This window comes from Eucyclogobius newberryi, unplaced genomic scaffold, assembly GCF_026437365.1.
Source record: "Eucyclogobius newberryi isolate DKJ021-1_F unplaced genomic scaffold, fEucNew1.0.hap1 SCAF_3, whole genome shotgun sequence".
Lineage (NCBI taxonomy): Eukaryota > Metazoa > Chordata > Actinopteri > Gobiiformes > Gobiidae > Eucyclogobius > Eucyclogobius newberryi.
The window spans coordinates 26,146,913-26,163,648 of record NW_027315945.1 but is presented as its reverse complement, the minus strand read 5'-3'; the positions used below and the strand labels follow the sequence as shown (position 1 = coordinate 26,163,648).

Sequence of the window (16,736 nt, the reverse complement as noted above, 5' to 3'; positions counted from 1 at the left end):
GTACAGGTCCTGCAGAAATGGAAGTCTGCAGCCAATTACCTTCTCAGTAGGGTACACAATGTGCTGTAGTCTCTAATGATTATTCCTTTTGATGTGTCTCTTATTAATGACTTGATACTACTATAATACTACATTATTTTTCAGGACAATGGTCTATTTTTATCAATTATGATGTGTCTTTGAGAATATACTGACGGCGGGTTTTCTAATACTTTTAAAGAAATTTAATATGCATTGATGATTAACAAAACATCCACAATTTTTTTAATTAATAAACTAAAACTGACTAAATTACTAGTAATAATGTTGTAGTGGTTTGACCTGATATGGAAAACTACTGTGAGGGGAGTGTCACACACTAGGTAATAAATAGAAAGCAGGAATCATGCTTTGTGAACACAATTGTGAACACAATTGTCACAGACTTTGGCAGATTTTAGTCAACAGGTAAGGTTTATTTGATTCATACATTTAGCTGTTAACATAACATTAACATGTTATGTTAATGTTCTTTGCTATAATTGTTTTCATGTACATGTGTATTATAAAATAACTTTAAAATTTCAATTTGACTATTTGATAATCAGTGCTTTGTCACATTTTTATACCATGAAAGAAAACCAATGTGAAATTCTTGTGAAGTTTCTTTCATATTGTCTACTGCAGTAGTCCCCAGTCAGTTGCTGTTCCTTTTTTCTGATCAATTCTTGTTAGTAATCATTTTATCATGTGATATTTTTGTCGGGGCCGCATTTTTAGACAAGGGCAGCCGGGTAAGTCTCCAGTTCATGCAGGGGAGTTTCAACAAGGAACAAAGGATCTAGATAGAAGATGTATTTATTTATTTCAGGGACAGTGCATATTAATTATGTCTGTAATTATACCAGAAATAGCCAAAAGGCTATTTTTCATCTGTAGTCCAATGGCCGTTGTTATGGTCACAGGACATTGATTCATAAATTAAAAAAAGTATTTATAAATTCGATTCCATTTAAATCAATTTTACTTGTCTTGACACTGCCTATATACTGACTTTTGCGTACTGCTCTCCCCGGACCCACAGGCATCAAGATTTGTTAGTAACAGAAAAATATTATATTGGTTCCAGGTTTCGATGCCTTTTCTTTTCGGTATTACTTTTTTTTTTTAATACTCTACAGACAAATACCTTTAAACAGCACCCAGACTTTGGGTAGTTTTTTTTTTTACTTGGATATTTTGGAGTAAATCACACTTTGGAACTTCATTTCATTTCAAATCATTTTGTGACATCTGTGACAGTTATTTATAATCTGCCATCCCTTTGTAATTGACCTGATGAATTGCCTTTGTTGTTGTAGTCACTTGGAGGTATAACTGCAGGCCTAATCACACCAGTGATGTCTGGACCTCACTTCCTCCTGAGACTTTGTTTTACAGGTAGGCCACTTCTAACACTTTGAACACGGAGCTCTCTGTCCAAATGATCCCATCCTAACCCTCTCATTCCAGGATGTTTCTGCATCTGTTGTTTGGCTTGGTATGTGAAAATACCTCATCACATTGTTGCACTTAGGGGCTCTTGCCTGGTGATCCCCTGCAGTTTTGACTACCACCAGTATCCCCCTGTCAAACCAGACCGCGTGGTGTGGTACCAGTTTGTGAGCCGAGGATATCCTCTGGTCTATGACGACTGGTACCCTGATAGTGTGATTAGTATCTTTAAAGGGAAGACGTATGTCTCCACTTATGGAAGGCACTGCACCCTGCAGATCTACCCAGTCACCTGGTCTCACCACAAACAGAAACTCTACCCCTGGGTCGACCCTGAGAATGTGGGCAAAGGCACCTATAAGTTTTATGATACAACTGTCACTATCGAGGTCACAGGTAAGTTATATTATGTTTTGGTCTTGCAGAGCGGTTAGTTTCTCGTGTCGCTTCAGGGTCCTCTTTGCTAATGATGACACAGTTTCTATTGGAAAAATATTGTCTTGGTGATTCATAATTTAATACAAATGTGTGGGGAATGAACCGCACTATACAGCAATGAACCACGTAACCTACTATAGTTTCACTTAAAAACACAGAAATGCTGTAATCCCTCATTTGACCAGAAGTGTTCCACTGTAGAAGAAATTCAGCATATCATCTGGACAAAACGTTTCAACTCTCATCCAAGAGTCATTCTCAGTCTGCGAATCCTGCTCTGTGTAAGCTCTGCCCACCGGGCAGGACCTCCTGAGTTTTTTGGTTTCACTTGAGACTACTCTTCTTTGTTTTCTACCACAAAGCACTCAATTAAAGACAGCGAGGGGAAGATTCTAAGCAGGGAGAAAAGATGGTTTGAAAGAGAAGTTAAGAGGACAATCTTTGTTAAAAACAGAGAATCCTTCTTTAAACCGAAATGGAGGTTCAAGATTCAACCTTCCGGTTGTATATAATAGTGTTTTGAAACCCTGGAGCTGGAGACGCCCGGGGCATTTTGATGGAAAACAGGTACTCAGTGAGGAGGAAGTGTAAGTTAGGTTACAATAGGATGTAGATAGCCCACTACAGGGCTGTTAGAAAACAAAGAAAAGTAGTCCCAAGTGAAACCAAAAACTCCCTTTATCAGGAGGTCCTGCCCAGTGGGCAGGGCTTACACAGTAGGATAAAAAAAAACCTGAGTTGACACAGACTCGATTCGCAGATTGAGACAGACTCTTGGATGAGAGTCGAAACGTTTTGTTTTTCTAAAAACAAAATCAAGATGATACAACTGAATTAAAGACACAGTTTAAATTGAAACTTACACAGTTTTTTCTGAACATAACTGGATCTCCACCAACAAAAACTGCACTTGTTGTAGCTCTACGGTCCATAAGGGGGGCCCAGCCTGCTCACCTGACCCTCACCTGAATCATAGTTGCATAATTAAGGACCAAAGTTGTATATCATATGTTGTTTCTACTCTGGGGTGATCATGGCTAAAAAAAAATAAAATTGCCTGACATGAATAATCAAATAATTGCACATTTAAGTTTAAGCAGTAGTCAATTATAATTTCTACTCTCCTTCTTACATTTTAAGACAAACCACAGAAGCCAAACCTGAGGGTTACAGGGGATAAGACGGTGGGCCAATTCGTGACAGTGCAGTGCATCGTCGACCACACATGCAGATTAAACCCTCCTGCTCTGAGCCTCAACATCCCACTGAAAGAGCACTCTGTCCACCACAGCAGTCTGACTGATGGCAGCTCCAGAATGACCCTCACCACCGTCATGTTTGTGGAGAGAGATCAACAGACCGTGGAGTGTGTAGTTAAACACTTCGGGGGCGTTACTGAGACGACAAGACAAACGCTCAATGCGAAGTGTAAGTGTTAATTGTGTTAATGTATGTGTAGTCCCCTGAGCGGTAAGACCAATACAGCAGCATACACTTCACTAAAGGACTAATATCTAATGGTACACCAAAACTATGCGTACCATACTAGCAGTCTAGTTCAAGACACTTAACTGAGGGCAAACAGGGCAGCAGTGGCTAATTTAACGTTCAAGAAAGCATTGCTCAGGCAACTTGAGCCTTCACTATTACACGCTCCAGTATAAACATGCACCCTGAGCCATCAGCCCAGACCTGAGACTCTGGCCTGCACAGCTCGCCACTTGTACATTAACTTTAAATGGAACAGGAAGGTGCACTCACAAGTGCCCTCTGATGGAATATTACAGTATTACAAGGCTACTGCTAACCACCTGGTTATTCATGCATTTTCCCTGAAAGAATAATAGCCAAGGAGAAATCAATCTGCATAGCAAAGTCATTCTAATTCAATATGTTACAGTACAGTATAAGCTTCCAGTAATTTTTTTGTCAATACATACAATGGTACAACACAAGGAGGGCTGGTATAGGCTATTCATACTGACACTGCATAAGTCTGGTCTACTACATGTCACATCCCACGGGTAAGAAGGGGACGTTTTTGGTGGTGGTTGAGAGGTCAGTGGTGCCATGTTTGTTCTTAATAGGTTGAATACACCTATTTGTTGTAAAGAAACTTTGACTTTACTATTTACTTGTTGTTTATCACTGTATACTTGTTGTATTCCAGGCTCTATCGCAACTTTGTCGATCACACCTACAACTGAAGAGTTTCTTGAAGGAGTTTCCACTAAAGTCACATGCACGGCCTCATACACCTGCGCTCAAAATATACCCACTCTGACGTGGAATTATGGGAACATGGAGGCATCCACCCACACAAGCAGCAGTGGGAAGGCTCGGTGGAAAACCATATCCACAGTGAAATTCATATCTGCTTCTGAGGATCATGGGAAATATCTCACATGCTATGCAAACTTTGCAGGGGCTCAGATTCAGGAAGCAAGTATCCAACTGCGTATTAAAAGTAAGCTGTGCCTGTGCCTTATTATAATCCTAATATAATGTAATTGGTTGATATTTTGGGAATAGGTTGGGTTCACGGGACGTCACAACAGAATGTAGAGTATAAAACTGAGCTGGAGAACGGGTCACAATTCTGTCAGATTTGTTGACCTGGATTGTGGTTAATATATTCGTGGTCTATGGTCTTTTTCATGAAACAAGAACTGTAAAAAAGTTCTTTGTAAGTGTACTTACCAAGTGACATTGTTCTTTCCGAAAACCTAATATAGAAAGTGGTGCCTTTATTCAGCTCCCAGGTTAGTGGAGTTAGTCCCTAATAAATAATAATAAAGTTCAACCTGAGAATTGTGAATTTGGTAGTATCTTTCAAAAACAGTAAATCTCCCATAGGCCCTAGTCCTCACACATCCTAAGGGAGAATAACACAGATTTGTATCATAATTACTGACATGTCATGCTGTATTTTCTTTCTTAAAGGAAACATGATGTCCCGTGGATGGTCATTCAGCGCTCCCAACAGCGTCACAGGGATGGCAGGCTCCTGTGTTGTTATCCCCTGCACTTTCACGTACACTCAGTCCCGGCCCGCTGACCCAAAAGTATTGTGGTATTTGTATCACAGCAACAAATATCTACCTGTTTATGGCCCAAAACAAGAAGTGGACAGAAAATACAACAGCAGAACCAGTTTGATTGGTTCAGTGAATGATGGAAACTGTAGCATGAAAATCGACAGATTAGAAACGTCACACAGCCAGGACAGAGTGTACCCGTGGGTGGACAAGAACCCAATAACCTCCTACCACACCGTGGGGCACTCGTTTTACGACAAAACCACTCAGATCATTGTTTCAGGTTAGAAATATTCATGTCACTATTATATATACAATTAAATTTCATGCTAAGTGTGGGTGACCAAAGAATTCAAAGATATCACAATAGTCTTACATCCAATATATAACTATTTTGTTTGATTACAAATCATACACTACTTTATAAAGCCTTTAAAAAGTAACTAAACCCCATCTGCCATGATGGAAATTTACCTCTTCACAGTGACTTGCACTACATTATAATGAACAAAATTACTCATCATCATCATCATCATCATCACAATTTGATCAGACAGTGCTTGGGGGTCCAGTGTAAAAAAAAAAAAACACCTTTGTTTGTGTTCCAACAATATGAAAACTTAAAAAGCAGTAAAACAGCCCAATAAACTGCTGGATCACTACAGATTATTATTACTCATTGAAACTGTAATGTCAGAATAATATGAATGTTATTTTAGCATCTTATGCTAACTGAAACCTCTATGACTTATAACGACACAATCCTCTATACTCTCTCTATACACATTATTTTTGCAGATCATGCTAAAGAACCCGAGCTGAGCATCATTGGCATCCTGAGGGTTGGAGTGCAGAGCAGAGTGTCCTGCAGTGTACAGCACTCCTGCATCTCTGCCCCTCCAAACCTGGCTCTCTCTGGGGTCAGTGGAGAGGATGATACTCGGCAGACCATGTTGTCTGAAGGGGTTTGGGAGCAAAGAGTCGAACGAGTTTGGACTGTGTCAGAAGATGATCAGAGAGTGGAGTGCACAGTGTCTTACCCAGGGGGTCAGAAAGCCACAAGTGAGATTGGTTTAAATATTGAATGTGAGTATCTTCAGAAATCTCAATTTAAATGTACAAATTATTATTGGTTTTATAAATGTATTATTCATTATTAGGCCCGAGCGCCACAAGCTGGCGAGAGGCCTATTAATCTCGTAAGGCCGTGCAAAGCACGGCTGCGAAAGTGCGCACGTAGTGCACGAAATCGAGTGCGAAGCGCTCGCCCACTTCCAAACACTCACTAACGCACTCCTTCACTCACGCACGCCCCGTGCATACTAATTAGTAGTAGGAAAATGGAACATTACCGGGCAAAGCCCGTGCAAAAGTGCGCACTAAACGAGCACTTCGCGGTCATCATCCCCACATAAAGCACTCATTTGCCCTAAGTAGCTCACGAATACGTTCCCCATCTCTTGCATGTTCCGTGCATATAAGCATGTAATGCAAAAATTGAACATTATTACTGTATAGAGGGCCAAAAACACAAAGTGGGCGGAGCCCACTCAAAATTAACGAAAGTACCCGTCAGTGACCAGGGACCCACACCATGAGGTAGGAAAGCGCGATCTGCTGTTTGCGCAGATAAAGTCCGAATTGCGTCAAATTAGAATCAGTTGTTAAACTCTTTGCGCTAAACGTACTTGAAGTGAAATAAATGAATTTGGAGCCACAGCGCCCCCTACAGATTTTATATGGAGGTTAAATGTTTAGTTTTGCGAAATGTTATGAAATTTGACACACAACTCAATTTTGGCATCCCCATCAAAAAAGTCAATGAGACCCATGTCATAATTGTTATGGTGTTGCCGTAGGGATGACCAAAACCTCCCATGTTATTCCAATGGGGAAATCGCCAGAACATGTTTACACTTTAGACTTTCACAAACTCCTCCCAGGGCGTTAGCCCTATTAACCTGAAATTTGGTGAGACTCATCTTCAGGGGTGAACCGTCAAAAGTTATTCACATTTTTATTCAAAGAGTCACAGTGTCTGTGCGGCAAAGCCGCACATTTTGCCAAGAATTCAAAATAAAATAGCTTTTTGATGGTAAAACAAAGGGGAGAAGATGTGACAGCGTCACAGATTCAGCAGTAGGCGTAATAAAAGGACAATTGGGGCGCGTTAGGGCCCCCTCCTCTTGCGGCGTGGCGGCGGTGTGGCGGCGGCGTGGCGAGGGCCGATTATTGCCGCTTGCGGCTATATTTTATATTTATTGTTTTACGTTGTGTTATTTGTATTCACTGGTTAATGTATTATGCTGTGATTGGCCCATTTATAACACCGAAACCTCAATGCAGAAGCAATTTCCTCCTTAAAGTTTGAATTCAGCTCTCAGACCAGTAGCGTATTTATTTCAGAATATATTTCCAATGATTCTTGTTTTTTATATCAATGTGTGATATTTTTAAAAACATCATACATGATATTTTTGTCTGATGATAATAATAAATAAAATGTGCAGTAAAACAGAATAGATTAGATTGATGATATGTAATCCCTCATGAGTGTTCCATTGTAAACTACAACTGAATCTTTCCATCTGTCTGGGCAGGTCCATATGAAGACATTACAATGATTGAGAAGCCAATGAATCTCACGGAAGGAATAGCCAAGTATGTTGCGTGTTCAGTTACATACAAGTGCAAGAAAAATACTCCAAATATTGTGTGGAACTTTGCCGATATGCAGAGTGAAACAGACACAAAACAAATCTCCAAAGATACTTATCAAACAGTTTCAAACATGACCTTCATCGGCTCTCTGAACGATGAACATAAAGTGTTGACCTGCACTGCGCACTTTAAAAACGGTGAGACGGCAGATTCAGTAGCCCTTCAAATTACAAGTAAGTGAAGCTTTGAGAAAAAATCTAAATCCATTCACTTGGAATTAACTAACTAACTTTTGACATTTTTAAAGGATATGAGAAACCTGAGAGCCTTATTGAAGATGACAGTAAGTTTTTTCATGCTATAAATTACAAGATATTAAAAACATGTTGGTAAAATACAAATGATCAAACATTTCTGGTGTAGAGTTTGACATTATCTTGTTTCAATGAAGATGTTATTACTTAAAATATATCGCCTTTGACAAAGTGTATCAAATCTAGCATTTCTGTCATTGTTTTTTTATGTCTCAAAATTACCTAAAAGAACATGCAATCTTACTGTGAGTGGGGTGCTTCTCCACAGGGCCGGCCCAGCCTATAAGCGAACTAAGCAGCCGCGTAGGGCCCCGAGGCGTTAATAGGGCCCCCAATCTGGCAACCCGTCTTATGAGAAGCGCAAGCGCAGCGTGCGCCACTAGTGTAGTAGCGCTGCTGGCGCGGCAGCGCACACAGCGGTAACATATAACGCACAAACCGCATTTATTTGTAATGACAATCTGGCAACCGAGACACCAAACCTGCGCTGATTGGGCAACTTCATTGTGCGCGAGGAGCTCGAGAGCAAAACATAAACACAACACAACGTGGTCCCTGCGTGGTCCTCATGTCCAGAGGAATATATCCCCCCGATGCCGAAAAACGAAAGAAGAAACTTCTTGACGATGTAAAGAAACTGCAAACTCAACAACACTCTCAGGTATTGAACTTATCTTACAAAGAGACGGTTAATGCTGCTGTGTGAAACAACACGATTCTGTCACATTAGTTCGCTCAGGCTGGAGGCGACGAGAGCTCTGCCCCGCACACAATAATATGTCTGAATGAAAGATAATAAGCTTCACATTTACACCAGCCCGTGTTAGCTGCGGAGGTGGCGTCTATGCCCGGGTCACTAAGAGGCGGAGATCCGGTCCGGACGAGCGCCGTCTCGTCCAGAACCTCTGACGTGAGACTTTGGAGTGAACAGTGTGCGGCCCCTGTCCCGGGCCCCTGTCCCGGGCCCCTGTGCAGCCTCAGTCAGAGATGAGCGGTTTGAGTTTGCGTCCCTCTCTCTCACATCACCATGTGTGAGATCAATCGTGACTCGTGATGTCCGTTTTACTTTGACTTCTTAACTTGCAATAAGAGGAACGTAAAGGTTTATGCACGTAAGGTCCATCAGCCAATCACATCGCAGCATTGTTTCATGCAGGAGTCCAGTGTGTGATGTTCTGATCAGAACAAACATTTATATTGTAATTAACTTTTAATAGAGCAATAAAACATTTCAATTTGTTTAAAAAGCATCATTAGACTATTTGTTATAAATTATAATAAATTGATAGTGAAAAATAACCAGACATATTATGATTGCGTCTGTTATAGAATAATACTATATATTTTTATACAAAAGTGGCAAAGCTGCAGAAATGCAGTCTCTTCACTATAGCTAAGCTTGGACCTTCACTTCTCGTTCTGTTCATTCTCTGGGAATAACATGTTTGCACTGTTTTATCAGTGTTAATTGTTAATCAAGCAATGCTTATGCGATTTGTTTAATTTAATATAACTTGTTTTGTCACTTTAGCAAGAAGGAACAGTTGGGAGCAGTAAAAGATAAATTAGTAAGGATAACTATTACTTTTACATTTTCAGTTAAAATGAATCAATTTGACCATAATTATTTTTCATAGCCAATATTGTATTGAGTAATTAAGTACACTAATGTATTAATAACTGGCTTTAATCATTTTCTCCTGGCGCAGTTTCATCACATCATCATTTTATAGCATTACAACCTCAACATTTTACTCTTACTTTAGCCGGCTGGACCACATTAAAAAGCACCAGAATACCCAAAAAAGGTCTGAAAATTTCTGGGGGAGAGCCCCCAGACCCCCCTGTTCATTAGTTTAAACTGCTAATGTGCTAATGTGGCTGTCGACCCTTAACGCCCACAAATACGCCCAAAAACATATCTGGGACGTGTGTTATTTGTACAGGGAGTAGGGGTGATGTCAGCGGAATACCAAGTTGCATTGTGGGATTTAAGTTAGCAATATTTGAGCTTGTGAGGTGTTGAGAATAAACTAACTGGCAAACAGATGCCCTGGAGTTTTGGTGAACTTTGTTTGCGTTGAAGAAAGTTCCCATATGTGAATTGTTCACTGACAATGGCAATAAAACTGATTCTGATGACGTGGTGAGGGGCCCCCAAAAATGTTTTCGCTTAGGGCCCCCTGAAGGCTTGGGCCGGCCCTGCTTCTCCACAGAATTGACCTGTAACTGCCTGGAGACAGTTAGCGTACCTTCTTTCAGATACATTGCACAGTGCACCTTCATTAGAAAGAAACCATTTTTTAGAAAGTACATTAGTACAAGTTACACGTGTGCGGGGATCTCCTTTATCAGGGTTTGAAGCTTTCTAGGTTTCTAAATTGTAAAAATGTAAAATACTTGTACTGCATGTTTCCAGTTCTGCCAGCCATTGTCCCATTCAGAGTGAATGCCCTGTCCCGATCTTGTGTGGTCATCCCCTGCAGCTACCAAACCCCCCAGGATTTACTTCTCACACGAGGAATCTGGACCAAACAGTCCGGGGACGTTGTGTACCATAATGGCCGAAGCCAAATAGTGGATCATTTCAAGGACCGCACTCGCATCTTGGGCGACCTGCACAAAGGAGACTGCTCCCTGGAGATCGATGACATCAAGCCCTTTGACAATGGACCTTTTTGCTTCAAGGCTGAAAAAGGAAGCACAACATACCGATTCAATAACAGCTGTGCATTTGTGCTCATGAGTGGTATGAATGGATACAAAATATTGTCAGTCAGTTACACACTTAATAGCAATATGTAATTTTATAGTTTTGTTGCATTCTCATCATTTCCCACGCACATAATATTTGATTTATATAGCATTATTCAATGACTCCACACCTAGTGACGCCAGCGACTTCTAGCCGGAGCTGTCCTGGAGCAGAGAGACAGATCTGAGCCATCCAGCCACATTGCACCCACCACATTCATATAAAGTGGGACTGAACACCTAAACTCAACTCCACCGTACTGTGTGTTTAGTCCTTATGGAGAACTTTGGGACCACAAAGTAAATGTAAGTAAAATTTTACTTAATAATAATGTTTTTGTTATTTCTTCTTTTCAATTTTCACAGCATCCCCTGATAAACCTGTGATGACAAAGATTTTACCAGAAGCTGCTGCTGGATCTGTTGTGACAGTTTCTTGCTCAGTGACTCACACATGTCCAACACGCCCCCCGGAGTTTAAGTGGAGCATTGCAACTCTGACCAATGAAGTTACACATAAATCTCTGACAGCAGTTGTCTGGGAAACCACCTCCAACATCTCCTTCACTGTACCTGCAGAAGATGGGCCAAAAAGTGTGACATGCATAGCTAACTTCTGGCGGAACAAGCAAGAATCCAACACAAGCCACTTCAACGTTAAAGGTTATTCAAAAATATTTATTCAACACAACAAAAGTCTAATATAGTTTTGTTTCCAGGCTCTTTGATTCACCTGATGAGAAGGTCTGTTCCAATTGTTGCTCCTCCTGTCTTTATAGCCATAATAGTTGCAGTGGTGGTTGGAGTGATCATTTGCAAAAAGAGGTCAATATATTTTGAATATAGCAATCTGCTTTAAAGCATTATGCTCTACACTTTATCTTTATGCTCTACAGGAGAAAAATTGATGAATCACTCCGACCTCCACCTCGCCCGGAAAAAAGGCAGGTTTCCTTTCAATTGTAATATTTAAAGCACTATTTATGGAATATATTACATTTATTATTATTTTTTTAAAGATTGTTCAATTTATTTAAGTGTTGAAATATTTGTTGTACACAGGAGGTCACTGTTTGACAGACTAAACAACAGGTACAGTGTAATTTCCCAAACCATACAGTATAGCTCAATTGTTGGATTTTATAATAACAATATAATTGTTATTTTTTTAATCTAGGAACAAAGAAGCCGGTGAGAGACCTCCAAGGCCTGAAAAACGGTACAACAAACAACCTATATAGTGTTTGTATTACATTCTATATTTGTTGCAATGTGGTTTTTATTCCATATAGGAGGTCATTTTGGCAAAGATTGTCCAGGTACAGACCTTAAATCTTCTTTAAAAATAACATCTAAAGTGTACAATGGAAAAATAAAAATGTATTGCAGAAGAGGAGACGGTCGTGCAGCATGGCAAAACAGGAAATCAAATAAGTAGGTGAAAAATAACAGTGTCACATTTATTTTAAGATAACTGGCAATGTAAGGACATCAAAAAGTCAGCTTTAACTGCATAATGTGTGGTGTTACTTCAGTGAATATATATATATATATATATATATATATATGATACACAGATAGACACACAAACAGAACAACCCCCAGCAGCCAGCGATAAAGCTCATAAATAAAAACTTTTTGTGAGTAGCCAGTGAAGTATGTGAAATGTTTTTGTAGAAACAGTCCTGCCCCAAACCCACTCACACCTAAACGACGCTGCCCTTCACCTCAGAAGTGAGTTTCCACTGTTTTAGACCTTGTGTTAGAATCTCTTTTGTTGCATTGAATTATATTTTTGAACCAGTGTCTGCAGAGGTGCTCATGCCCTGAGAGAGATCAACTGAGAAACAGTTTCCACTCTGTAAGTATTATGTGTTGATACTCTATAGTATAAAAATGTTTGGTAATAATGTTTTTTTATTGCAGGATTCTTAGGTGAAAAGGCCCCATTGCAAAAGAGCCAAAATAACCGCAGGCGTGTGTGCATCTGCTGGGAAATTGCAACTCTTTGTTACGCAGAAAGAAACTTTATTCAGCTCTTGTGAAATAGCCTACATTGAAGTTTATATGAACAGTATCATTTATTTGCTGCATTATAAGATAGTTGCTTGCTTTTAAGAACATAATTATAACATTTATACAATCTAACCATGAAGGTGCTATAGCTGCAGTGAACAAAATGACAGAACATATCATTATTTGGAGAGAAAAAAAGTGTGACATTAGCATTGTGGCTAGTACCAAGAGGCTAGTTCTAACACCATTAACACCATTGCAGTAGTTTCCCTCGCAGCAGTTGATTTTGCTGCTGACGCCGGGGATGCTCCAAGTGGCTGAACAAATGTTCCTGGTTGCACAGCCCTTCAGGGTTTGTGTTTTCCCACCTGTTGGTACTAGAAATATAATTGAATGAAACATATTTCAATGTGTATTAATAATAACATTTTCTTTGCCTAATTATTGATTACTCCATTTCTAAAAAAATCAAATTTTTAAAGACTTGTTGTTATATTAATAAGATTAGAGACAGTTATTGGCTTTTGGTTTTAATAAACAGTAGATTGAAAATACGAAGTTCTCCTGATTCATCAATAAATAGGACACCCCGAGGGACACGGTCGAAATCCTTCTCCAGATCCACAAAGCACATGTGGACTGGTTGGGCAAACTCCCATGAGCCCTCGATGGAGGGTATAGAGCTGGTCCAGTGTTCCACGACCGGGACGAAAACCACTCTGCTCCTCCTGAATCCGAGGTTCGATTCTCCTCTCCAGTACCTTGGAATAGACCTTACCCAGGAGGCTGAGGAGTGTGATCCCTCTGTAGTTGGAACAAACCCTCCGGTCCCCCTTCTTGAACAGAGGGACCACCACCCCGGTCTGCCAGTCCAGAGGCACTGTCCCCGACCGCCACGCGATGTTGCAGAGACGTGTCAGCCAAGACAGTCCTACAACATCCAGATACTCAGGGCGGATCTCATCCACCCCCGGAGCCCTGCCACCGAGGAGTTTGCGAACAACCTCAGTGACTTCAGCTTGGGTGATGGATGAGCCAGCCTCTGAGTCCCCGGTCTCTCCTCCCTCTTCGGAAGACGTGACTGAGGGATTAAGGAGATCCTCAAAGTATTCCTTCCACCGTCCGACGACATCCCCAGTCGAGGTCAGCAGGCCTCCACCCGCACCGTAATGTGTGGTGCGGTGTAGTCTCATCATACAGATGGAAAAACAAAATGCGAGTCAGGTCCAATCTGGGAAATTTGATTCATATTCCCTGATAAAAGATAAGACCCAGTCCCACTGAAACTAGTCTGAAACTTGCTGTGCTAAATGTCAGATCCTTATGTAACAAATCACTCTTAATTAATAATTGTATTTCTTCTGATAATCTTGATTTTATGTTTTTAACTGAAACATGGCTTGACAAAAACACAGGAAATGTAGTTCTGATAGAATCTGCTCCACCTAACTTTAAGTTTGAATCTGAAACACAAGAAAACAATAAAGGGGGTGGAGTCTGTGCTGTCTTTAGAAATGAAATAATTACCCGCAGGTTGTCTTTTGGGGTGTTTTCATCATTTGAATATGTATCCTTTAAAATGGAGCTAAAACCGTCTCTATCCATTCTCTTCATTGTTTTATACAAGCCTCCGCAGCACTGCCAAAGTTTTATTGATGATTTTACTGAGATTCTTTCAGTCATATGCACAGACTTTGATGGTTTGGTCATTACAGGTGATTTCAACGTGCATGTTGATAATATTTGTGACAGAAACGCTAAAGAGCTTGATGCTGTTCTTGAAATCTTCAGTCTTACTCAGCATGTGAGAGGCCCCACCCACAGCAGAGGGCACACTCTAGATCTCATAATTACAAAGGGGGTAAATATTTCAAATGTTAATGTGATCGATGTTGCTCTGTCTGATCATTTCTGTATCTTCTTTGACCTGTCTGTTTTTCCCAAACCACCGGCTGGTCCTGCAGTTGTTCAGAGGAGACACATAAGTGATGGCACAGGTGCACTGTTTATGGAAATGATAAACTTTGAAAATGTCTCATGTTCAATGTAAATGATTTGTTGAACTCTGTTACATCTAGTGTTTTGAATGTTCTGGACACCATTGCCCCTATGAAGGCTAAAATGGTTAAAAATAAGCAGAAGGCGCCATTGAGAAATGATGATTCGGTCAGGGCACTGAAAAGGGAGTGCCGCAGGGCCGAATGGAAATGGCGCAAGACAAAGCTCCAGGTTCAAAAAGAGATTTACAAAGAGAAGCTGAACATGTACAACCTCATTTTATGTAGAACTAGGGAAAGATATTTATCTGAAATAATTGGAAGCTGCAGTAACAACTCGCGTGTCCTGTTTGCCACAGTAAACTGATTAACAAACCCTCCAGCTCAGCTGCTGTTAGAAATAATTTCCACATCCAAGTGTAATGAGTGTCATTATTCTTTAATAACAAGGTTCAGGTGCTAACTCACTTTGCACCAGTAACTGACAAAACTGTCCAGGAGATCATCACCAGTCTGAGTTCATCTACATGCTGCCTCGATGTGTTACCCACCAGATTTCTAAAGTCTGTGCTGAACAGTTTACTAGAACCACTCACTCACCATTCACTCATGAATCACTCCGACCTTCACCTCGCCAGGAAAAAAGGCAGGTTTCCTTTAAATTGTATTGTTTAAAGCACTATTTATGTAATATATATATATATATATATATATATATATATATATATATATATATATATATATATATATATATATATATATATATATATATATATATATATATATATATATGTATATATGTCCATCCATCCATTTTCTCCCGCTTGTTCCCTTTCCGGGTCGCAGGTGACTAGAGCCTATCCCAGTGACTTCAGGCTTTAGGCAGGGTTCATCCTGGGCAGTGGCCAACTCGTCGCAGGGCCAACACAGAGACATAGACATTACAGACAACCATTCACTCTCACATTCAGTCACTAGGGCCAATTTAGAGTCACCAATCTTGCCTAACACATGCATGTCGTTGGGAGGAGCCGGAGAACCCAGAGAGAACCCACAGTAACACAGGGAGAACATGCAGACTCCACCCAGAGGGATCATGTGATGTTGGTCTGGTCCAGGAATTGAACCCATGATCTCCTTCTTGGGACGCAAGAGCGCTAACCGCCTTTGCCACCGTGCAATATTATATATAATTAATACATATATATATATTTCAAAGAATGTTCAATTTATTTAATTTTTGAAATATTTGTTGTACACAGGAGGTCACTGTTTGACAGACTAAACAGGTCCAGTGTAATTTCCCAAACCATACAGTATAGCTCAATTGTTGGATTTTATAATAACAATATAATTGTTATTTTTTATTCTAGGAACAAAGAAGCCGGTGAGAGACCTCCAAGGCCTGAAAAACGGTACAACAAACAACCTATATAGTGTTTGTATTACATTATATATTTGTTGCAATGTGGTTTTTATTCCATATAGGAGGTCATTTTGGCAAAGATTGTCCAGGTACAGACCTTAAATCTTCTTTAAAAATAACATCCAAAGTGTACAATGGAAAAATAAAAATGTATTGCAGAAGAGGAGACGATCGTGCAGCATGGCAAAACAGGAAATCAAATAAGTAGGTGAAAAATAACAGTGTTTACAGAGTCACATTTTATTTTAAGATAACTGGCAATGTAAGGACATCAAAAAGTCAGCTTTAACTGCATAACGTGTTGTTACTTCAGTGAAGTATGTGAAACGTCTTTGTAGAAACAGTCCTGCCCCAAACCCACTCACACCTAAACGACGCTGCCCTTCACCTCAGAAGTGAGTTTCCACTGTTTTAGACCTTGTGTTAGAATCTCTTTTGTTGCATTGAATTATATTTTTGAACCAGTGTCTGCAGAGGTGCTCATGCCCTGAGAGAGATCAACTGAGAAACAGTTTCCACTCTGTAAGTATTATGTGTTGATACTCTATAGTATAAAAATGTTTGGTCATAATGTTTTTTATTGCAGGATTCTTGGGTGAAAAGGCCTCATTATACAGCA

At 40.1% G+C, this 16,736-nt stretch overlaps 1 protein-coding gene across 1 annotated transcript; it reads left to right on the top strand.

Moving 5' to 3' along the window:
- Positions 1 to 415: 415 nt before the first annotated feature.
- On the top strand, positions 416 to 16,128 carry LOC140374537 (uncharacterized). The gene is made up of 15 exons (XM_072461475.1): positions 416 to 447; positions 1,341 to 1,419; positions 1,492 to 1,869; positions 3,052 to 3,339; positions 4,082 to 4,378; positions 4,855 to 5,232; positions 5,748 to 6,035; positions 7,550 to 7,843; positions 7,918 to 7,953; positions 10,344 to 10,673; positions 11,045 to 11,341; positions 11,398 to 11,503; positions 11,575 to 11,622; positions 15,954 to 15,980; positions 16,065 to 16,128. The coding sequence occupies exons 2-15, from the start codon at positions 1,380 to 1,382 to the stop codon at positions 16,126 to 16,128; spliced, it is 2,871 nt and encodes a 956-aa protein (XP_072317576.1). The 5' UTR covers positions 416 to 447; positions 1,341 to 1,379.
- Positions 16,129 to 16,736: the final 608 nt, after the last annotated feature.